The 25,255-nt window shown below is 51.4% G+C and overlaps 1 protein-coding gene across 2 annotated transcripts in view; it reads right to left on the minus strand.

The window, feature by feature from the left end:
* Nucleotides 1–23,974, minus strand: part of OLFM2 (olfactomedin 2) — a 68,578-nt gene extending 44,604 nt beyond the window's left edge. The window contains exon 1 of one of the 2 annotated variants that reach the window (XM_070413935.1): nt 23,908–23,974. Coding sequence is in view for 1 of the 2 variants with exons in the window: in XM_070413934.1 (XP_070270035.1) it covers nt 3,350–3,484 (135 nt within the window). In the remaining variant the exon portion in view is untranslated. Of the gene's footprint in view, nt 1–3,349; nt 3,485–23,907 lie in introns of those variants that run through there. The other variant, XM_070413934.1, reaches the window with a different exon arrangement.
* Nucleotides 23,975–25,255: the final 1,281 nt, after the last annotated feature.

Raw genomic sequence — 25,255 nt, forward strand, 5'->3', positions numbered from 1 at the left:
AGATTTGATTGTTGATTCAGCCACTTGACAAATACAGGGTGTCCCTGTATACACACTTTAACAGCTGACAGCTCAATTTTGAAAATGAAATGTATTTTTAAGTTTTTTAAAAATATTTTTTTATTGATTTCAGAGAGGAAGGGAGAGGGAGAGAGAAGCATCAATGATGAGAGAGAATCACTGATCAGCTGCCTCCTGCACACCCCCGACTAGGGGTCAAGCCCACGACACTAGCATGTGCCCCAATTGATCGGAAATCAAACCATGACCTCCTGGTTCACAGGTCGACGCTCAATCACTGAGCCACGCCAGCCCGGGGGCGGGGGGTGGGGGGGGGGGGGTGGGAGGAATGAAATGTATTTTAATAACCACTGCCTTTATAATTATTCACAGTGTGTGTATACATTTTGGGGGACATTCTATATTTATTACATGCCTACTATGCATCAAACCTTAGGGTTCAGTAATGAGCAAAACATTGAAGTCCACATGGGTCCGATGGTTTAATGGGGAGTCTGACTCTCCTTGACAATGGGGAGGCATTGTAGCCAGGCTTGAAGAGATCAAATAATTTCCCTCAAGGTCATTCTGCTAGTAAATTTCAGGGCCAGAATTCAAACCCAGGTGTCTGACTTGGAGTCCTATCTCTAACTGAGAATCTATGGGCTGGGACTTTCAAGCATACACGCGCTTGACACAGAGGAAGCACTCAATGATTTTGTTAACTAAACAAGATGGATGGAAGGATGAATAAATAGAGGATAGATGAAGAAATGGTTGGATGGTGGATAATGATTGAATGGAGGGATAAGTGAATAGATGGATAGAGAGATAGACAGATGGAAGGAGAAATGGAGAGACCAATTATGGCTAATGGATGGAGAGGTGGATAAATAGATGAATGGAAGAATAAAAAGATAAATGGATGAGTGGATGGATGGATGGATGGATGGAGAGATGGATAAAAGAATAGAGATGGGTGAATGGATAAAGATGAATGGATGGATGGGTGGGTGGATGGATGGATAGATGGGAAGCTGGACAGTAGATCTGTTAACCATGACAATTCTGTGAGGTAAGAATCATCATGCCCATTTTATAGATGAATAAACTGCACAGTGGTGAAGTCACTGGCCCAGAATCAAGAGCAAGTCATAGTGCAAGTTGGGAGAAAGTCTGGATCCCACCTAGGTCTATGAGACATTCCCAAGATCCTTCTGGAACACCCTCATGTCACAGTTCCCTCCCAGGTCCCGGGCATCTCACTCCACAGAGCCCTCTGGCAAGGCTTAGTGAGACTCAGGGATGGGGTGGGGATCAGGGATGGGAGAACTATTAGCTTCAGCAGGCAATTTCATGGAAGCATTGATCAAGGCGCTATTAACTACAGATGGGCCAGAGTAGGGACAGGACTGTTTGAGTGTGCGCGCGCGCACATACACACACACACACACACACACACTAATATTTACAGAAAACACATGGTACACAAAGGAATCCACCCACATACATATAATACAAGGTAGGCATAGATACACACTTGCACATATATGCACACTCTTCTGAAGACATACATGTCTACACTTAAAATGCACATAAAACACACACATGCATATGTACATACTTGTACAGACACATATGCACACACAAAATCATAACTCAGGGACCCACTCTTACACACTTATGTACACATTCCTCAGACATAGCATATGCTCTCATTTACACACCACACACTGCACATGATCCATGCACACACTTACAAAAACTCGCACTCCTAAGATGGTGGGGGAGAGGAATCGGGCTTCTAATTTCAAAGAGACAACATCATCTTTCTTGCCCCTCAGAAGGTAACAGCAAGGCTGTCTCAGACTCATGTATACAGACTCACATGTGCACATGCAATCACATAGCACATGCAAACCCACAGTCAGGCACACACAGCTGCAGATACACACTTAGGTGCATCTGCATCTGGACACACTCACCCAGGGACACACTCACACTCGTCCTGGGATGCACCCTTACACACGAAGATACACTTAGACCCTCGCGCTGGCAAAACACATAAACTTTCTCGCAGCCCCCTTCCACACACACCCCCACAGGCACACTGGAACTCATGCAGGGATGGACACACCAGGATATACTTTGAGACACACAGAAAGACACTGTTTCACACATTGGCTTCAAGCCTGAGAATGTGGACTGAACGCCCTCACTTGTGCCAAACCCAGTGTCATTTCTCCCCAGGGGCTGAGCCCAGGCCTGGGCCCAGGGCATGGCACCCCCTCTCCACTTGCCTGAAAGTCTTTGGAGCAAAGACCCCTTTTCTTCCCTGGAAGGGACAGGAAGCAGCAGTGTGGGAGCCATCGGAAGCTAAACCGCGCTGCTGGCGAAGTTGGGGGGAAATCAAGCAGGAGAGGGAGCCCGAGCATCCCAGCTCCATGTAAGGGGAGGAGTCCCGCAAACAGACTGAAGAGGGGAAGGGGTGGGAGGGACGTATCTGGAGGAGGCTGAGGGAAGTTTTCCATGGAGGATGCCCGCCCCTCCTCAGGACACCAGGACCACCATTATAAACCCCCTCCCTCCCCTCCAGCTCTGTGGCAGGAAAGCTAGAGGATGAAGGTGATGGAGGATAGGATGGCATGGGGGAGGGGGCAATACTGGAGCTTCTGGGGGCAGCGTCAGCCCCCGCCCAGTCGGAGACCCTTCTGGGAGGACAAGTTATGGGAATAAATATTCAGCACGTGGTAAGGCAGGTATGAGGAGGGAGATGCGGGGGGGGGGGGGGGGGGGGGTGTGCGGGGGGGCAGGGGGGAGAAAAAGAGACACACACAGAAAAAGATACAAAGTCAGAGACAGCGCAACAGAGACAGAGGCAGGGAGAGACAGAAACAGAGAGGCAAACCACAGGCACAAGAATAGACAGACAGAGGCACGCACACAGGCAGACAGACAGACAGACACGGGACTATTCAGAGACACCGACGCAAACAGGGAGAGATCCTGAAGGTGGAGGCACTCGGAGCCCCGAGGCTGCCCCATGCCGAGGCGGGGTCCCCCACCCCAACCTCCGCCCCGTCCCACTCAGCGCGGACCCCCGCCGCCTCCAGCCCGGGCGGAGCGAGCCTAGGACATCGTTGCCACTCGGACTCTGCTCACTAATAATAAGAAATAACAGTAACAGTGGCGGAGGGTCCCGGGCCCCGCCGCCTCGGCGCCCCGCCCCCAGCCCCGAGAGGGCGCCCCCGGGCCGGGAAACTGGGGGCCGGGGGTCCCCGGGGGCTGCGGCGGCGGCGGCACGGGCACCACGCCCCCCGGGAGCGCCCCCCGCGCGGCAGCCACTCACGATTTTCTCGGAGGCGCCGGCGCGGGACACGGTGCCGTTGAGCCCCACGAGAGAGGGCAGCGTCTGCGACATCCAGTTGGTGACCATGGCCATGGTGCTCAGCACGGCCCCGATCTTGAGCAGCGGCACCGACATCGCGCCCCTGCCTCATGCCCCGCGGCCGCCCGCCGCGCGCCCCGCTCCCGCCCGCCGCCTGGCGCTCCGGCCCTCGCCGCCCCGCGGCCCCGGGGGCGCGAGCGCGAGCTGGGCTTGGGGTCGGGCCGGCCGGCCGGGGGGCTCAGGGACGCGGCTGCGGCTCCGCGCGCCGGGCGGGCTCCGCTTATAAAGCGCCGGCTCGGCCCCCGCCCCCTCCCGCGCCTCCGCGCCGGGCACTTCCAGCCGCCGTGACGTCACGGCCCAGGCCCGGAGCCCGGCGGGGGGCGGGGGGCGCCCCGACGGCCCCGCTCCCCTCCCCAGGCTGGCCGCCCCCAGCCCAGGACCGCCCCTCCCGGAGAGGGACCCCCACGCCCCCCGCCCCAGCCGCGGATCCCCAGCCCCGCCCCCGCGGTCGCCCCCCGCCCCACAGCCGGCGGGGTTCCCGGGCCACCCCAGCGCACAGACGCCCTGACGCTCGGCCCCGCGACCACCCCGCGCCGGCAGGGGACCGGAGTCCCAGTCCCGCTCCTCTCCGTGAGGACAGCAACCCCGCGCGCTAAAACCGGGCACAGGTGGGAGAGTCTGGGGCGACGGGAGGGTGCGCCCCCAGGAATCCCGCGGCCCAGAGTCTCCTTTTCCTTGGGAAGGGGCGCTCCGGGGACCAGGGCCACTCGGGTCGTTTCAGAACCGGGGAAGCCGGAGTGGCGGGTCGGAAGCCAGTAGACGCGGTGACTTGATAAAGGTGCGGGAATGGGGGTCACTAGGGCAGCGAGGATTCCCCGGTGCGCCGGGGGCGGCATGACGACCGGGCACAGCGGAGACCGGCAGCCTTTTGCAGTCAAGTCCCAGGCGGCTCTCCAGGTGCAACTTGAACTTGGAGGGGGAGCGGGAACTGACCCTCGAGACCCCGCTCCAGGCCCCAGGACTCCGGGCCTACCCCTGGGGGGAACCGGGCGTGCGGAGCCCCCGCGCCTCCCACCCACGCACCAGCCGCCGGCGGGGGCGGCGAGGCTGCCGGGAGGAGCGCCCGGCGGGTTCCATTTCCTCTGTTTTCCCTGCACTCACGCCCCCTCCTGGCGTCCCCGCATCACCTCGCGCCGCCGCCGCCCTCAGTCCGGGCCGCCGCCGTCTGGAGGTGGCGATGACTCAGGCTTTTGCAAGGTCTCGCCTGGGGAGCAGCCCTGAACACCGGGGTGCGTGCCTTGAACGGTCCTTTTTTCTGAGCTTAGCAACAGGGAGAGGCAGGTTCTGACTTCCAACAATGACTTCTCTCTCTGCCTCAGTTTCCTCATCTGCCAAGTGGGTGGTTGCAAGGACCACGGGCGGAATGTGTGTAAAGGGCTCCAGTGTCCTGAGAATCAGTGAAAGATACTGAGCGTCCGTGTCCCAGGCACTGTGAACAACAAACAAGATGCCTGCCTTCGTGGCGCTGAACATTCTGGGGGGCGAATCGGACAAGAAATAAAAAAACAAACGTAAAATAAGACATCGGGGTTCGGGTGGGGCAGATAAGTAAATGCGGAGTAAACCTTAAGCAGGGTGGTTTGGGGAAAGTGACATTTCAGCAGAGATTTGAAGAGGGGAGGGAGGGAGGGAGCCATTTGGATATCTGAGGGAAGAGTTCCAGGCAGTGGGAACAGCAAGTGCAAAGGCCCTGGGCCGGAGCATAAGTGTTCAAGGACCAGGGAGGAGGCCATTGTGATTGGAGCAGAGTGAGCTGGGGGAGATGGTGCTTGTAAAGCATTTTGCAGAGTGTCTGGGACATGGTGTTTCATATATAGTAACCGCTGTCCTTTTAATATATATATATATATATAATTGATTTGGGAGAGGGAGAAATAGAAACATCAGTGATGAGAAAGAATCACTGATCAGCTGCCTCCTGCACGCCCCGTAACTGGGATTGAGCCCGCAACCCAGGCATATGCCCCTATTGGGAATCGAACCGTGACCTCCTGGTTCATAGGTCGACGCTCAACCACTGAGCCACACCCGCCGGGCCGCTGTTCTTATTATTATTTGCAACTGATATTGAGCTTTAAAAAATGAGATTTGTCCTTGCCTACTTGTACTACAGCTTGCATTTATGAGTGCTGAACACTGCAGATTTGCTTGCTGAGCAGTCGTTACAACCTCCCATGAAAAGTACAGTGACTCCCCTATTTACAGGTGAGGAAATAGGCTCAGCGAGGAGAGGTGACCCAGCAGGTAAATGGGGCCCCAGGATTTGAACCCAGGTCTGATTTTAGATGCCAAAACCACTGGACTCCAGGCCTCCTGGCTTAGAGAATTTGGAAGCCGACGGTAATCTCACTCCGAACTGGCGCTGTAGGAAACTGCCCTCACTCCTTTCAGCCAAGCTGCTCCACCAAGTGGTCTTCTCTCACACCTGCCCTCGCTGTCTCCACTCCCCCACCTCCTCCATCTTCCCAAAACTCCTCACCAACGTGGCTAATGACCTTCCAATGTGCCAGTCCCACAGCCTCACACGAGCCCTCACGTAGTCACTCTCATGGGTTAGTCTTCATGGATCATTCCCTCCTTCTTTTTTAAATCACCTGATCATCTCAATAGATGAGAATATAATTTTTTTTTTAAATATACATTTTTAGCCCTAGTTGGTTTGGCTCAGTGGATACAGCGTCAGCCTGCAGACTGAAGAGGATCCCAGGTTCAATTCCCAGTCAGGGCACATGCCCAGGTTTCGGGCTCAATCGCCAGTAGGGGGCGTGCAGGAGGCAACCTATCAATGATTCTCTCTTATCATGGTTGTTTCTATCTCTTTATAAATATATTTTTATTGATTTCAGAGAGGAAGGGAGAGGGAGAGAGATAGAAACATGCATGATAAGAGAGAATCGTTGATAGGCTGCCTCCTGCACGCTCCCTACTGGGGATCAAGCCGTCAATCCAGGCATGTGCCCTGTCAGGGAATTGAACCGTGACCTCCTGGTTCATAGGTCGATGCTCAACCACTGAGCTACACCGGCTGGGCCATTCCCTCCTTCTTGAAAGTAATTTGTCCCTTGATTTCAGACACCTTATTCTTTCTAGTTCTGTCCCCACTTCTCTAGCTGCACCATCACTGTCTCCTACCTTCTCCCTAAATATTTATATTTTCCAAGGCTTGGTCATAGGTCCCCACCCCTCTCACTCTCTACACTTAGCCTAGCCAGTGGTTCTTAACCTTCTGGCCCTTTAAATACAGTTCCTCATGTTGTGACCCAACCATAAAATTATTTTTGTTGCTACTTCATAACTGTAATGTTGCTACTATTATGAATCATAATGTAAGTATCTGATATGCAGGATGGTCTTAGGTGACCCCTGTGAAAGGGTCGTTCGACGGCCAAAGGGGTCGAAACCCACAGGTTGAGAACTGCTCATAGACCATCATGCCAGAGTTTGGGTTCCATCTGGCCCCAGGACCTTAGCACTTGCTGTCCTTTACCCAGGACACTGTCACCACAGATACACATGGTTTGCTCATTTACTTCATTTATATCTCTGTTCTGTCATTGTATGGGTAAGATACATGCCCTACCCTTCTCCGGAAAACTACATTTCCCAGTTTCCCTTGCACACTGGCTTCCTGTTAAACTCATCCAATGGGAGGCAACGGAGGGAGATTGGAAAGTGGAGAGGAAGGAAGGAGCCAAGGTATTTCTCTTCTCCCCTTCAGCTTGGGGTGGGGGTGGGTATTCTGACTGGTTGAAGCTAACTCCCACACAAGAGCCCTTTTCTCATCACATCACCCTTTGTCATGTCCCTCTAACAGCTTGGTACTATGGCTTATTGCTGGATTCCCTGATCATTCCATCAGTTTGGCTTCTCAGCTCTTCCATCTCACACTCAACCAATTTCCTGTGTTAAATCCCCTCTTTGAAACCCTAGAGTAGTTTGTTTCCCTGACTGGGCTCTGAGTAATATGGCCATTATAGACCTTCCCTGGCCGCCTCATCCACACCACTCTCTGTCCTTTACACGGCTCTATTTTTTTTTTTTTTTGAACAGCATGTGACATTCTATTCTTTATGGGCTGTCGGCTCCATTAGACTTGCAACTTCACAAGTCTGTATTTTTCACAGCTGCATCCCCAAGACTTCGGGCAGTAATTGGCCCAAGAAATTGTTGACTGAGTGATTAAATACATCTACAGCTGAGGCCTCCCAGAGATATATCTACAGCCCAGATCTCCACCTGGAACTGAGACGCCTGTGCCCACCTGCTTCTTGGACAGCTCCACTTGTGTCCTTCACAGTGGGACTGAGAGCAGGTGGCATCCACCAGAACAGCCTCAATCAAAAAGGCAGGACTGCCCTGGCCGGGTGGCTTAGTTGTTGGAGCATCATCCTGTACGCCGGAAGGTTGCAGGTTTGATTTCTGGTCAGGGCACATACCTAGGTTATGGGTTCAACCCCTGGTCCTGGTGTGTACTGGAGGCAGATGATTGATGTTTCTCTCTCATATTGATGTCTCTCTCTCTCTCTCTCTCTCTCCCTCTCTCTCTCCCTCCCTCCCTCCCTCCCTTCCTCTCTCTCTAAAATCAATAATAAAAATGTATCTTTGGGTGATGGTTAAAAAAAAAGGCAGTACCAAGTATTGGTGATGATGTGGCAAAACCAGAACCTATTGCAAGTGGGAGAATAAAATGTTGCAACCACTTTGAGAAACAATTTAGCAGTTTCTTTAACAGTTAAACAGAAACTTACCATAAGACCCAACAATTCCATTTACCCAAGAGAAATCAAAACATGTGCATGGAAAGGCTTATATATAAATATTCATAGCAGCACTTTTCATAATGAAGGAAACTATCCAAATGGCCGTCGACTAGTGGATGGATAAAACTGGTCCACCCATATGATGGAATGCCATTCAGCAACAAAAAGAAATGAACTACTGACACATTCTACAATATGGATAAGCCTCAAAATATTTGGCTAAGTGAAAGAACCAAACAATCACTAATTTCAGGCAATTTCCTAACTTCAGGTGAGAGTGAGGATGGGCTGAGATGGGCACGAGGGATCTTTTTGGGGTGGGGGGTGATAGAAATGTCCTAAAACTGGATGGAGGTGATGTTTGCACAACTCTGTCAATTTACTAAACGCCATTGAATTGCACACTCGAACAGGTGGATTTTATGGTATGTAAATTATCCTATCTAATAAAAGAGAAACATGGTAATTAGCCGTACCTCCGCTACGCTTCCCATTGGCTAATCAGGGCGATATGCAAATTAACTGCCAGCCAAGATGGCGGCCGGCAGCCAGGCAGCTTGAAGCTAACAGGAGGCTTGCTTGCTTCAGTGATGGAGGAAGCCAACGTTCCCCGCCTGCCGCTGCCGGCCTCTGAGCTTGCAGTTTGAAACATTGTTACAAATATAGAAGCTAAACAAAACCCCAGAAACCTGCTTTCAGCCAGCCAGGATCTCAGAGCTGGAGTTGAAACAGTGTTTCGATTATAGAATCCAAACAAACCAGATACTCGCTTTTAGCAGCCGAGGCCTCAGAGCTAGAGCCAAGCCTCAGAGCTAAAGCTGGCCCAGAATAAAAAAAAAAAAAAAAGAAAAAAGGAGCGGTTGGGAGCTTCAGTCACCTGCCAGCCTGAAAACAGCCCTCAGCCCCTCACCCAGACTGGCCAGGCACCCCAGTGGGGACCCCCACCCTGAAGGGGGTGTGACCAGCTACAAACAGCCATCAGCCCCTCACCCAGGCTGGCCAGGCACCCAAGCAGGACCCCCACCCTGATCCAGGACACCCTTCAGTGCAAACCAGCCGGCACCCACCCATGCACCAGGCCTCTATCCTATATAGTAAAAGGGTAATATGCCTCCCAGCACCGGGATCAGCAGAGCCGAGAGGCCTCCCAGCACCAGGATCAGCGTGACAGGGGGCAGCACCCAAACCCCCTGATCGCCCTGCGGCTCTGTGTATGACAGGGGGCGGGGCCACAACCTCCCTATCCACCCTGCTCTGTTCATGACAGGGGAAGGCGCCCCAACCCCCTGATTGGCCCTGCTCTGTGTGTGACAGGGTGCGGTGCCCCAACCGCCCCCCCCGCCACAAGCCCTGCTCTGTGTGTGACAGGGTAGAGCCATAACCTCCCCATCGGCCCTGCCCTGAGTGTGACAGTGGCAGCGCCCCAACCCCCTGATCGGCCCTGCTCTGTGGGTGATAGAGGCCGGCGCCCCAACCCCCTGATCCGCCCTGCTCTGTGTGTGACAGGGGGCGGTGCCCCAACTCCCCAATCAGCCCTGCTCTGAGCCCGACCAGGGGCTGCACCTAGGGATTGGGCCTGGCCTCTGCCACCTGGGAGCAGGCCTAAGCTAGCAGGTTGTTATCTCCCGAGGGGTCCCAGACTGCAAGAGGGCACAGGCCGGGCTGAGGGACCCCCTCTCCCCCGCACCGAGTGCACAAATTTTTGTGCACTGGGCCTCTAGTCCTATATAATAAAAGCCTAATATGCTAAGTGTCTGGTCATTTGGTCAGCCGTTCAACCAATCAAAGCGTAATATGCTAATGATGTGCTAAGGCTGCTCAATTGCTCGCTATGACATGCACTGACCACAGGGGGCAGATGCTCCAACTGGTAGGTTAGCTTGCTGCTGGGGTCTGGCCAATCGGGACTGAGTGAGATGGGCCAGACACGCCCTGGAGCCCTCCTGCAGTCCCTCCCCGGCTGGCCAACCTCCCACATCCCCTCCCAGCCCTGATTATGCACCAGTGGGGTCCCTCGGTCTGGGCTGCTCCCTCTCGAAATCCGGGACCCCTCGGGGGATGTTGGAAAGTGGGTTTCAGCCCAATTTCATAGGCCATGCCAAGGGACCCCACTAGTGCACGAATTCATGCACCGGGCCCCGCGTACCTAAATAAAACTGTTAAAAGAGGGAACATTCTTAAACTTCCCCTTCAAGGCCCCTTCCCTGAGGTGCCCTGTGCTTGCACTGACATGAGAATGAGTTCTTCCTTAAATTGCGCACCCTATGCTCCTTGCTTCCCAGGAACATAGCCCAGGTGTACCCATAGTTAGAAACTACAGGTCTTGCTCTGTTTTACCCCTGTGTTCTCTCTTCCTACTCCGCCGGTCAAGCCAACAACAATGCTGCTAATTTTGATGCAGAAATATCTCCAGAGAGTGTCTTTCCCACTCCATCACCATCATCACTCTAAGCATGGCGTTTGGGAGTGCTGTAGATGGAATGTTTGTTCTTCCAGCATTCATATGTTGAAGCCCTAACCCCCAAGGCGATGGTATTAGGAGGTGAGGTGTTGGGGAGGTGATTAGGTCATGAGGGTGAGCCTTCCCGAATGGGACGGTGCCCTTCTAAAGGAGACCCAGAGAGCTCCCTTGCCCCTTCCCCCATGTGAGGAGGACAGCAAGCAGGCACTATCGGTGAGCCAGGAAGTGAAGGCACCATATCTGCTCGCACCTTGATTTTGGACTTCTCAGCCTTCCAGACTGTGAGATAGAAATGTTCTTTGTGTGTGTGATATAAATCTATGTTGTTTATAAACCACCCAGTCTGTGGTATTCTGTTATGGCAGCCTGAGTGCACTAAGACTGGGAGCCATGGGAAGTAATGTTTTATTTCCTGAAAATTCCCAGGAGGAAAAACATTAACAACTGTCAGAAACAATAACAATTATTGCTAAGGTTTATTAAATACATGTCAAGTACTGATAGCATGCAGTGATATACATGAAATAACTCATTTAACCCTCAGTATACCACTATGAAGTAAACATGATTCTAATTAAAATGAGGAAGTAGATGCACAGAGATGCTAAGAAACTTTCCCAAAGGCCCCCAGGATTCTATTCCAGACAGACAGGTTACATGGTGCTGAGTCCACCTGACCTATTCATAGAGGAAAGAATTAATGTTGATCCCTACCTCACATCATATACAAAAATCAATTCCAGGTAGACTGTACATCCTAAAGGTGAAAGGTAAACAATAAAGCTTTTAGAAGAAACTATAGAAGGATATCTTCATTACTCTGAGATAGGCAAAGATCACTAAAACTGAACAGTAACAAGCACTAATGAAGGAAAAAAATCACTTGAACTACATTAAAATTTTAAACTTTTATTGATCAAAGATACCATGATGAGAATGAAAAGACAAGCCACAGAGTAAGAGGAGGTACTTGCAATCCTTATGTCCAATAAAGAACTCATATCCTGATTTTCTATTTATATAAAATATGTATAGATAGAGATATTCCTACAAATCAATAAGGAAAAGGCTGACATCCTAATAGAAAAATGGGCAAAAGACTTGAACAGACATTTCACAAATGGAAATACCTGAGTGGTAAATAAACATGTGAAAAGGTAGTTAGCACGATCAGTCATCAAGAACTGTAAATTAGCCTGGCTGGTTTGGCTCAGTGGTTGAGCATCGACCTATGAACCAGGAGGTCACAGTTCAATTCCAGGTCAGGGCACATGCCCGGGTTGTGGGTTTGATCCCCAGTAAGGGGCCTGCAGGAGGCAGCCAATGATTCTCTCTCATCATTTATCTCTCTCTCTCTCTCTCTCTCTCTCTCTCTCTCTCTCTCTCTCCCTCCCCACTCCATCCCTTTCTATCTGAAATCAGTAAAAATATATTTTTTAAAAGAACTGTAAATTAAACCCATAAAGTGATATCACTGCACACCCATGAGAATATGAAAAAGACAACCCCAGGTGTTGTGACGATGTGGACCAGCTGGCCTCTCAGACAGTGCTGGTGGAAGAATAAATTGGTAAATTCTTTGAAGAGCCTTCAGAAGCTTGGAAGGCTGCTGGGTAATATCTCCTAAAGCTCAATATACCCGCCACAATTCTACTCTTAGGTATATACAGTTGAATCTCACTATTGGCAGATTTTGTATTGGCAAGATCGCCTACTCATTACAATTTATTTATAACACCCCCCCCCCCTTCAAATCAATAGTCGCAGGGTTTTTGTGGTCATTCGTGGACATGCACAGAGTGGCAAAAATTTGGTCACCCACAGCCATGCTCTGCCTTCTTGTTCCAGCTCTCCTAACTGTAAACATGTCCTTTTCAAGGAACACTTGTGCACTGCTGGTGGGAATGCAGACTGGTGCAGCCACTATGGAAGGCAGTATGGAGGTTCCTCAAAAAATTGGAAATGGAACTCCCATTTGACCCTGTGATCCCACTACTAGGAATATATCCCAAGAAACCAGAAACACCAATCAGAAAGGATATATGCACCCAGATGTTCATAGCAGCACAATTCACCATAGCTAAGATCTGGAAACAGCCTAAGTGCCCATCAGTAGATGAATGGATTAGAAAACTGTGGTACATCTACACGATGGAATACTATGCTGCTGTTAAAAAGAAGGAACTCCTACCATTTGCAATATCATGGATGGAACTGGAGAGCATTATGCTAAGTGAAACAAGCCAGTCAATGAAGGAAAAATACCACATGATCTCACTCATTCATGGATAATAAAGACCATTACAAACTTTTGAACAATAATAGATACAGAGGCAGAGCTGCCTCAAACTGATTGTCAAACTGCAGTGGGAAGGCCAGAGAGAGTTGGGGGGCAGGAGGGAGGGGAGTAAGAGATCAACCGAAGGACTTGTATGCATGCATATAAGCATAACTAATGGACATAAGACACTGGGGGGTAAGGGAGGGTAGTGGTTTGTCAAGGGCGGGGGGGGGGAAAGGATACTTATGTAATACCCTTTGTAATACTTTAAGAGGAAAATAAAAAAAAAATAAAAAAATAAAAAAAATAAATAAATAAAGACCTATTACATTAAAAAAAAAAAAAAAAAAAAAAATGTCCTTTTCAGTCTATTGAGTGCCAAAATGTTCACATTTTCATGGTTTTTATTGGTGATTTCTCTACTTTAAGCAGCTCCTATGCATAGCACTGAACGGCTGTCTAGCGTCTCCAAGCACAGGAAGGCTGGGGTGGGTCTTCAGGAGAAATACATCTGGTCGATAAATTTCATTCAGGTATGAGTTATACTGCCATTGGCTGTGAGTTCGATGCTAATGAACCCACAATTTATATGAAATAGGGTGTGTTAAACAGAAACACATATAAAACAAGGCTACTATTGTTTGGTCCACAAATATGTTGTGACCAGAGGCTTGCAGGAATCTAACCCTGCAATGATACAGTATTTGTTAATTCAGTGTCTACTGGGTCTTTATAGAACACTGGAGGCCCGGTGCACAAAATTCATGCACAGGTAGGGTCCCTAGGCCTGGCCGGTGATCAGGGCTGATCTGTGGGGCGACCGGCAAGGCGATCGGGGGGCCCTTGCTGGCACCTGCTGTGGCTGGCCTAGGGCCTGCGGGCTAGGAGCAGCTCCTGCATTGAGCATCTGCCCCCTAGTGGTCAATGTGCATCATAGCAACCGGTTGTTCCACCAGTCATTCTGCTGTTTGGTCAATTTGCATATTAGGCTTTTATTATATAGAACACTAGAGGCCTGGTGCACAAAATTCATGCACTGGGAGGGGGGGGGGTCCTTCAGCCTGACCCACGCCCTCTTGCAGTCTGGGAGCCCTAGGAGGATGTCCTACTGCCGGCTTAGGCCCGCTCCAGCTGTGAGCCTAGCTTCTGGCTGAGCTGCACTTACCACCAGGGGGAAGCTCCTGCATTGAGTGTCTGCCCCCTGGTGGTCAGTGCACATCATAGCAAGCGGTTGAGCACCTTAGCATATCATTAGCATATTACATGCTTTTTTTCTTATTGATTTTTTTTTTACAGAGAGGAAGGGAGAGGGTTAGAGAGTTAGAAACATCAATGAAAGAGAAACATCAATCAGCTGCCTCCTGCACACTCCCAATTGGGCATGTGCCCACAACCAAGGTACATGTCCCTGACCCGAACCAAACCCGGGACCCCTTGAGTCAGCAGGCTGACGCTCCATCCACTGAGCCGAACCAGTCAGGGCAGCATATTACACTTTGATTGGTTGAATGGATGACTGGACGACCGGACACTTAGCATATTAGGCTTTTATTATATAGGATAACTACTGTGAATGAAAAGAATCTACTGAACGCGTATAGCCAAACATCCTTACAGACATGTGTCAGAGTGTCTATGTCAGCACTGTTTGTGTCAGCCACAAACGTCACCAACCCAAATGCCTAAACCAGATATGTCATGGTATATTCACACAATGGAGCACCACAAAGAGATGAAAACACACGATCTATCACAAAACAACCATACGGAGGAATCTTACAAACACTATGCTGAGCAGAAGAAACCGAATACCAAAAACTACACACTTCATGACTTCATGAAGTTAACAAGTGGGTGAAACCAGTGTGGTGAGAGATGTCAGCTTAGTGGTGGGTGACTCTGGGGGAGGGGAGGGGAGCAGGTACCTGGAAGGAGCATGAGGGCACCTCTGGATTTTTGCAAAGTTCTGTTTCTTTTTCTTATATTTGTATTGATTTCAGAGAGGAAGGGAGAGGGAGCGAGAGAAAGAAACATCAATGATGAGAGAGAAACATCAATCGGCCGCCTCCTGCACGCCTCCCCCACTGGGGATCGAGCCCACAACCCAGGCATGTGCCCTGACCGGAATCGAACCGTGACCTCCTGGTTCACAGGTCGATGCTCAACAACTCAACCATGCCAGTCGGGCAAAGTTCTGTTTCTTGACCTGGTGCTGGTAACACTATGTCACCTCAAGACAACTTATCAAGCTGCACCCTTACAATTTGTGCAGGTTTTATGTCAAGAGAAAACTTATTCAAAAATATGAATTAGGGCATCAAACATAAAACATAAGTCCCATCTCTGATGGGCAGCAGGTAAAAAATAGTAGAGCTCTCCAGTGGAAACGCTAGAAATCACACACCACGCAAAACTCCGAGTCCTTGGCAGCAAGCCAAGTGGCCCCTGTCCTCTGGGCCATCTCAGCCCACACATAAAGAAAGGCCTGAATTCACGTCCACGCACACGCCGCTCTGTGTCCCTCAGAATACAAATGGTGTGAGCCTTCTTGCCTGTGGCTGCTTTTAGGTTTTTTTTCTTTGGTTACAGCAAGTTTTGGGAAATGGTGTTGAAACATGTCTCCTTTTTTTCCCTCCTTGGAAGAGCTGTTTTTTCTCTCCTCTCAGCGCAGTCTTTCTCCTGTCGCCTCTGCTTCTCGCCTGGTTCAGAATTCCAGGAGGAAGTGGGAAGGAGCCAGTCCTTCAGACAATGAGAAGTACCCTCCCTCCATTCACCACCCCCAAGTGTTAGTCTTGCTGCGCCTCTGGTTGCCACCAATCTGCCTCAGGCCTTGTCAGCTCCTGAAATAATTCCGTCTTCACACCTTTACTCTTCCCACTCCTGTCTGTCTTCCATGTTCTAGCAAGAGGATCTGTCCCTCGCACAAATCCAACCATGTCGCATTCCTGGCTTTAAAACCTCTTTAAGCAGCAACAACAACAAAATACAACCCGATTTAAAAACGGACAAAGGACCTAGCTAGACTTTTCTCCAAAGAAGATGTACAAATGACCAATAAACACCTGAAAAGATGCTCTCCATCACTAACCCCCTAATGAAATGCAGATCAAAGCCACAGTGAGAGCTCACCTCACCCCCATGAGGATGGGCCAGAATCAAAAGTCAGGTAATAACAAGTGTTAGTGAGGATGTGGAGACATTGGAACCCTTGTGCACCGCGGTGAGAATGGAAAACGGGGCAGCCACTGTGGAAAGCAGTCTGGGAGTTCCTCAAAAACTGAAATGCATCATTGGCTCCCGGTGCTGCTCGTGTGCTCATTCGGGGCGGACCTGGTACGTCTTTTGTGAAGCGACTCCCACACGAGTCAACAAAAAGCCCAAGGAGTCAAGACTAAGAACATGATCATGTTTATTTGAAGGTGTCGGGGCAGGATGGTTCTGGGTACAGTTTAGGATTAGCCCTAACCGGTTTAGCTCAGTGGATAGAGTGTCGGCCTGCGGACTGAGGGGTCCCGGGTTCGATTCCAGTCAAGGGCATGTACCTTGGTTTCGGGCACATCCCTAGTAGGGGGTGTGCAGGAGGCAGCTGATCGATGTTTCTCTCTCATCGATGTTTCTAACTCTCTATCCCTCTCCCTTCCTCTCTGTAAAAAAAAAAAAATCAATAAAAAATATATTTAGGAGGGTGGGGGAGGCCAGGGGATTGTCAAGGGTGGGGGAAAAAACGGACACATATGTAATACCCTTTGTAATACTTTAAGTAATAAAACCATTAATATATATATATATATATATTTTTTTTTTTTAAGATTTTTTTAAAAAGATTAAGAGGCATACACCACTTAGTAAACGAATGAAGGCCTATTGTGAAGGACTGGGTTTGCCAATGAGGCAGATCAGATTCTGATTTGCTGGGCAGCTAATCAATGACACAGACACGCCTGCACAGGTGGAAAGGGAGGATGAAGGTACAACTGACGTGTTCTGGCAGCGGACGGGAGGTGTCCACCACAAAGGGAACCTGCTACTTTATCCAGAACTCGGTTCCTCCAGGCCAAGAAGACATCCTCAGTTAGAACACTGCCATTTTCCCCGCCCCCTTCCCTTATTGTGCACAAATTAACTGATGTATGTGCACAGCATTTGCATTTTGTAAAATAAATGGCCAATGGTATGTAAAATAAACGGCCAATGGCCAATCAAATGGAGATGGGCTGGGGAAAATACTGGTTCTGTGAAAGGGGGTCCTTCTCCATTAGTGGAAACTCATGCAGCTCTCATCTTTATATCCCAGTAAGTTATTTTGCTCTCGCTGTTTAACAACAACAACAAAAAAAGAACAACATAAAGATCCTTGCACACCTTGTTTGATTGCAGAATTTTAATGTTTTTCATTTATCGCTGTAAAACTAAGGACAATTTTATAACTTTTTTGTACGAAGCTGTTACATGGAGGGCAATCTGTCTTTAAGTAGGGATACATTATCTAAAAGAAATGAATCCTAGATAGCTTTCCCTTGAAGTCAAGCATCTTGTTTTTTAAACTTCTTGTTTAAAATGAAAAAAAAAAAAAACACCTTAAGTACATTATTACCATATAATGCACAGTCCCACTTCTGGTATATATTCAAAAGAGCTGGAAGAGCCCAGTTGGCATGACTCAGTGGTTGAGCATCGACCTATGAACCAGGAGGTCACGGTTCGATTCCCGGTCAGGGCACATGCTCAATCCCCGGTGGGAAGGGTGCAGGAAGCAGCTGATCAATGATTCTCTCTCATCATTGATGTTTCTATCTCTCTCTCCCTCTCCCTTCCTCTCTGAAATCAATAAAAATATTTTTTTTAAAAAAACTGGAAGGTCTTGAAAGATATTTGTCCACCCATGTTCATAACAGCATTATTATTCACAATAGACAAAAGATGGAAGCAACCCGAGTGTCTAGCAAAGGATGAATGGAAAAACAACATGTGGCATATACATACAATGGAATATTATGCAGCCCCCAAAAGACTGAAATGCCTTTTTACAACATGGATGAACCTGGAGGACATCATGCTAAGTGAAGTAAGGCAGTTACAAAAAGAAATATACTGTATGGCCCCACTTATATGAGTTCACTAGAGGAATTAGATTCATAGAGACAGAAAGTAAAATGTGTGTCAGGGGCTGGGGGAGGGAGGATGGGGAGTTATTGTTTACTGGGGACAAAGTTTCAGTTCAGGAAGATGAAAAGAGTTCTGGAGATGGGTGGTGGTAAGTAATGGTTGCACATAAACATGAGTATACTGCCCTGGCTGGTTTGGCTCAGTGGACAGAGCGTCGGCCTGCGGACTGGAGGGTCCCAGGTTCGATTCCGTTCAAGGGCACATGCTTGGGTTATGGGCTCAATCCCCAGTAGGGGGCCTGCAGGAGGCAGCCAATCAATGATTCTCCCTCATCTACCTTCCTCTCTGAAATCAATAAAAATATATTTTAAAAAATAAAATAAAACATGAATGTACTTAATACAACTGAATTGTACACTTAAAATGGATAAGATGATAAATTTTATGTGTATTTTGCTGATTTTTTTTAAAGACCTTCTATTGAAACACACACAGAGAGACATGCACACACCTTCCATTCCATGGCCTCATACTGTCAGCTCAATAAATTGTAAAATCCTTAACCAGCCTTCAAGGTCCTTATAGCCAGATTACAACCTACCTCTCCACGCTCCCCTTTCTCACCTCCCCATGCGCATCATCCCCACTCCACCTGATCCCTGTGTTCAGAACCTACCGTGTGCTGTAAGCATCGCTAGCTTGGCCAAAAACCTTCTTCTGCATGGAATGTCCACCCTCCAATCTCCACTCACTCATCCTTCAAGGCCCCACTCAAATGCCACCTCCTCCAGGAAGCCTGCCTGACTCTTGACATTTTGAACACTGGACCCTGTGCCTGCTGCATGCTCCCCAAGGTGGCCCTGAGAAGCCCTCCACAGCGAGCTGTGTCACAGCCCTCCACATCCCCAGTGCCTCACTCGCTGTCTTTCCCGTAGGAGTTACTAGAGAAATCAGGAATAGAAAGAATCTGGCTCATCGTGTGGGTATCGTGTGTTTTTCTTGTGAATAACCGCAGCTCTCTCAGGGCCTAAAAGGTCAGGAGCTGTTTGCCATATCATTCAGTGGCTTCGGCGGACTTTGCCTTTTGGTTTCTGTCTTCCACACTGTGACTCCCTGTCTTCCTTGCCCGGGATTGTTAGGACTGTGTGCAAAGGAAGAGTGAACGGCCACAGAGAGAGTCTATTGCGACTGCCCTCTGCTCCATCTGGCTTCCCCTTGCTTCGTTACTGAGCTCTGCATGGATGACTACAACACAGGCCAGGCTTCCACTCTGGGTGTGAAGACACGTTGATGTTCTCAGACGAGAGCTCCGGAAAAGTGGGAACAAAGTCTCCTGCTCCTGTTGCAACTCCCTTCTCCCCAGCACAGCCAGACACAACATCACAGAAGCTCAGTCTTCCACCCCACCCCTCGGCAGCTCAAACTGTTGCCCAGCCTTTGGTGTCTGGCTTGAGGTTCAACACACAGAAGGCTCCCAGTGAATGCTTCCTAAGTGAACACACAAAGGCACGAATAAAGGAAAACAGCAAGTCACTGCCTCCCAAGCACTGACAGTGAATTCTGGGGACACAGAGTCACTGCCCACACCAGCTGCTGGGCTCAGGGGAAACACACACACGCCCACATGGTCAACACACAAGGACACAGCGCCACTGGTGCACATGCCCATAGACACGAATATGGCACACACGCCTCTGTGCCCAGCTCGGTCAATGCCAAGTGCACAATCCTAAACACACACCCATAGGCACTGCGGACACGCTCCTTTAGAGCCAGAGTTAAGGTGAGGCAAGTAATGCAAGTGGTGCAAGTGCAGAGCTGGATTCTGTCTTTATTTAAAATTTTGTTTATGGTAGATTTTTTGGATGAATGTTTATGTTCTTAAGATATTCTTTATCTGGGTGTTGGTGCTTTGGGGCACCCCTTCAACTTTGCACCAGCGGCTAGTGCTTCACTTGCTTCACCCTGGACGGGGCCGTGACACACACAGGGACATCAGCCAGCACAGCTTTGCCACAGTCACACACACACACACACACACACACACACACACACACAGTGTCTGCACAGACCTCATTCCACCACTAGGTGTCACCCAGCACCAACCCCGATCTTCCGTGGGAAGAAAATACCCAATTCATTTATTAACTAGGAGTCCTTAAGATTTCCTTTTACTTCCCTCCACCTGGGACATTCACATTTTCCAAAGGGGCCTACTAACACAGTGTCTTAACTCCAAATAACGGTGCCCGGTAATGGGGGAATTCAGGCACAGTGAAGAGGGGTTTTCCTGGTGCTTCATACCCAGGAGCAGTGGTTGACTAGAAATGAGTAGGGGATGGTGCAAGGGCAGTGTTTCCCCGACTTTCCCGTGGCACAATAGTCCCACCGTTTGAGAAAGAAAAGATTCTGGGAGGACGAGGGGAATTCATCCACCCATTCATTCATTCAACAAGTATGTGTTAAGCACCTATGAATGAATAAACAACTCGTGTAAAGATAGTGATGAAGGCTATGCAGAAAAATACATCTAGAGCTCAGAGAATGACAGTGGATGTTCAAGGTGGGCCTCTTGGAGGAGGTGTCATTTAAGCAAAAAGAAAGAGAGGAGGTCAATTAGGTACCTGGGGAAACAGTGTCCAGGCAGAGAGAATGGCCCTGAGGCATGCAATACAAACTGAACTACTACTCCTGTCCTATCCCATGGGGACCCCAGAAAAGAGGTGACCCCAAACCCAGATAGTGCCAAAGATGTCGCTAGATCTTAGGGAAGATCTAGTGTCAGGAAGGGGGCATCTTTCCCACAGGGAAAGCTCTCTGGTAGCTCCAAGGCACTCACGGGCCACACCTAGAGCATCCCTGACAGAACCTGGAAGGACGGACCACTCCTCTGACAGGTGCTACTCCCCTGCTCTCAGCCCACAAGTTCCCATGTGGCCTGCCCCCTCCTGACTTCCCTGGTCTCATCTCCCCACAGCTTCCCTTTGGTTCATTCCTCTCCAGCCACACCAGCCTCCTTACTGCTCTTCAAGCTCACCGACTTTGTTCCGACCTCAGGACCTTTGCACTTGCTTTCCCTGCCTTGAACGCTCTTCCTCTGGACACCAGAAGGCTCCCTCGCTCGCCTCTTTCATGTGTGGCCTTAGATACCACCTCCTCAGAGACACTGTCCCTGGCCCTTCTGCTAAATTAGCCCCCACCCACCGCCGTCACTCTTTAATTCCTTCCCCCTACTTCTTTATGACGCTTGCATTGTATTATACGTTTTGCTTTGGCATTGTGTTGTGTATCCGATTCTTGTCTATCTCTCCTGCAGAAGATCGGCTCCAGGAGAGCGAGGATTTGATTACTTGGTTCATGGCTGCATCCCAGTGCTCAATCGTGTTGGCTGATGGAATGGACGAATGAATGCTGCCTAGAACGGACCCCTCGGTGGTGCCCAGGGCCCAGCAGGGACCGAAGAGGGAGCTCTGGGAAGCGATGGAGGGGGCGGAGGGGGGACAGAGCATCCATTCCTCAAACCCCTTCCCTCCCTGGGGCGTCGGGCTGGTGGGCAAGCTGGGGGCTGAGGGCGGTTGACGACACTGTATTGCCGGAGGTGGCCGCCGGCAGGAACTGCAGCCCGTGGTTGGACCTCACTAGCCCCGCCCCAACGGATTACCCAGTTTAGCCCCGCCCACCGCCTTTTAGCCCCGCCTCCACTGGCCCCAGTTTAGCCCTGCCCCCAGGAAACCTCGTGTTAGTCCCGCCCCCAAACCACACCCTCCCCGCCCTGGGATGTGTAATATTTCACACACTCTCCCGCACCCCTAGCCAATCTTGGCTGGAAGACAGGAAAACCAGAATTCCTAGGGGCTAGCAGGGGCGGGGGGGGCACCCAGGTGTGGTTCCAAAGGTACTTCTTGGATATCAAATTCAACTTCACTCCTGGTTCATTTTTTCCCAGAAAATTCTAAAGTATAAGCCTCTTTTGATCTCGTCTCTTTCTCAGTTTACTCTACTTTTCTCTGGTTCACATACGGGGTATCCATTGAGCACCTACTGGGTGCAGCCTGATGCTAGCTACTGAGCTTGCTTCCTAACCCACCCAGTGTGTGGGTCCAAAGATGGGAAAACAGAGGCGTCCTTGAGGAAGGGGGCCCCACAACCTCCCCCTGTGGCTTGGAAATTCCATCTAGAGTCTGACCATCCCTCCCAGTGCCCCTTTCAGATTGGGGTCCAAGGGTCTGACTCCTTTCTTCTCTTGACCAGGAAAGAGGATGTGCCAGGACTGGTTCCCTTGGGGCCTCTACCTAAACCCCCTCCTAGTGCCTACACAGGCGCTGTCCACACCACGGAGTGGGTCATTTGACCAGAGGGTAAACATGTGGGCGCCGAAACCAGACTGCCCCTGGAATTCTAGCTCTGCCCCTCCCAAGTGTCCTGAGCTTGGACAGGTGACTTAATTTTCCTGTGCCTCAGTTTCTCCGTCTGTTAAGTGAGGGTAACAATAGCATCCACCGGTGGAATGCTGGGAGGATTCAGTGACTTCATTCATGCCTGTGCTTGAAACGGTGCCCAGTACATAATAAGCACTTAATAAACGTTAGCTGTGATTATCAGTTGGGTTTTTTCCCCCCAATTCCAGCTTCCCTCTGAGTTCCTACAGATCTGCGAGCCCGAGGATGCTCCGACCCCCAAGATGGAGGAGGAAAGAGGTTTCCCAATGGCTGGAGAAAGCTTGGACCCCCACATTTAGCAAGATCCTCCAAGCCTGCCCAAGAGATGGGGCAACATGGAGAGGGAGACCTGCTTCTGTGAAAGCACAAATGGGGTGCTGGAGGCAGCACCAGCACACACACACGCACATGGACACGCACATGGACACGCACACGCACACGCACACGCACACGCATGGGTGCACACGTCTGCACACACCGCTAGGTACTAGCATGCTTCTTCACACCCCCTTCCAAGCGATTTACTCAAAGGCACCAAACAGCGCACCGTCACCCTCAAAGCTCTCACACAGCTACACACCTGGTCACAGACAGTTTGTACGACACCCAGGCAGGTGGGCAGAGTCACGGGGACACTGTCACACACCGTCCTTTGCCCTCGGCTACAGCTGCCCACACTCAGCCAGGGTCAAGTCCTGCCTTGCTGTCACAGCACCACTCAGACACCCAGCCCCCAGGCACAGCCTCAGAGCCTCACATTGTGACACCAGCCCCCCCCCCCCCCCAGGCACAGCCTCCCTCGGTCACGTCAGACTCTTCCCCGCGCACAAACACCCCCCCATCACACCCACTCGCGCACAGCTGGACCCGCACCAGCACAGCCACACAAACTCTCAGGCACGCCCAGCCACGACACAAAGACACACGTTTACCCGCACCCATCGACACCCCTCACACATGTCCCCGTCACTCACTCACACGTGAGCCCCGCCCCCTTCCCCACCTTGGGGGTGCAGGCGAAGAGTGGGGGGCCTCGGACGCTGGGCACCTCCAGCCACGATGGGGGAGCGAAGGGTAAGCAACGCCCCAAAGCCCCCTGAAGTCCCCCCCAGCTCCCCCTCCAGCTCCAGCGAGATGGCGGGCGTGGTGGGCTCCGGGTCACCGAGGAGTCGAAACCCTCGAAGCTGGGGTCAGACTGTCCCCCAAAGCATCCCAGCTGGAGGCTGGGTCTGAAGCCCGACTTCTGGCCCCCAAAGCCAGCGTGCACCTTCCAGCCCCTCCCCGCGGCGCCCTCCGCCCCTCGCAGCCCCGGGGGCCTCGCGGAACCCCGAACCCCGCTCCTGAGGGAACCCCGGGAGCCGCCCTCCCCTCCGGGAGCCCCCCGCGCCCGCACCTGCCTGCCGGGCCCCTACCTGTCCGGCGAGGCCTGAGCACAGCAGCAGCAGCAGCAGCGGCGGCGGCGGGACCGTGAGCGGCCACATGACGCGCCCCCCGCCCGGCGTCCCGGCCCCCCGCCCACCCCCGCGGCGCCTCCGCGCGGGGACCGCCACCAGGCGCGACCCCGCCCGCCCGGCCGGGCGACCCTCGGCTGCCGCCTCCCCCGCCTCCCCGGCGGCCCGATTCCGCCCCGCCCCCGGCCCCCTCGCTCGCTCCGAGTCTTTGTTACGGGCTCCGCCCCCCAGCCCCGCCCCCAGCCGGTCTTTGGGCGCCGACCCAGGGGGTCTGGGACCAGGATGTGGGGGAGCCCGCTCCGGGGACGGAAGCTCCAGACCAAACCCCGCGGCCCCCCAGGCCATTATGCAGGCGGGTCACGGAGATGGGGGAGGGGTTCCATCACGTGTTTGTAAATTTCGCCTCCCTGGACCTTTTCCTCGTTGAAAATGGGGGCAGGAGGGGGACCAAGGGGTGGGGGGAGGAGGAGGAAGGCCTGAGAGCAAAGAAGAGAAATTGAGAGGCTCCCCCCTAAAGACCTCAAGAATCAAGAGAGAAACTGAGGCAAAGCCTGTGAAATCGGACCTGGGGGGAGGGGTGTAGTAGATGCAGACTGGGGTGAGAAGCAAAAACGGGTCGCCGGAGAGGACCAGAGGCCGATGGGGATGAGCAGCAGGGTGGGCCTGGCGCCCAAAAGGGGCACCCGGTTTTCCCTCTCCTCACCCCAAGTCCCACTCCCCAGGGCCCTGCCACTCAAAGTCGCCCCTCCCCTGCCACACCTGGGACAGTCTCTTACTCCCAGTTTCAAAGGCCCCAGATGTGAGACCAACTCTTGAGAGAATCAAAATATTAAGGCTGCCTCCAGGCAAATGATTTGCATATGAAGAGCGTCCTGGTCCTGCCTCCAGCCTTTCTCTGCCCCTTCCTACCATCCCGTCTCCCCAGGCAACTTCCCTCCCCATCACCCCTCAGTGGCTTTTTTTAGGGGGCAGCAAGCAAATCAAGTTACAGAAGAATCAGCCATAATTATGGGGCCGGCCTGGCATTTTATCGACCCTCCTGTGTGCCAGGCAGATCACACATTATGGATGGTTTTGTCAAAGCAAGGAGGAAGAGCTCGGGGTCCAGTAGAACCTGGGTTCAGCCCTGGTTCTGTCACTTCTTGGCCATGTGAGCTGAGGCAACGAACATTCCTTCTCTCAGAAGACCTGCTTCCTCCTAGAATTGCTGAGAGACGTCTGCGAGCACCGAGCCAGCGCTCAGTCCCCGGGGGGCTTCACTACAATGAAGCTTGAGGCTGACGACACTGGCTATGGGACCAAGGACACC

The sequence above is a fragment of the Myotis yumanensis genome, unplaced genomic scaffold (assembly GCF_028538775.1).
Source record: "Myotis yumanensis isolate MYYU_CA2020_CCGP unplaced genomic scaffold, mMyoYum1.0.hap1 SCAF_5, whole genome shotgun sequence".
Taxonomy (NCBI): domain Eukaryota; kingdom Metazoa; phylum Chordata; class Mammalia; order Chiroptera; family Vespertilionidae; genus Myotis; species Myotis yumanensis.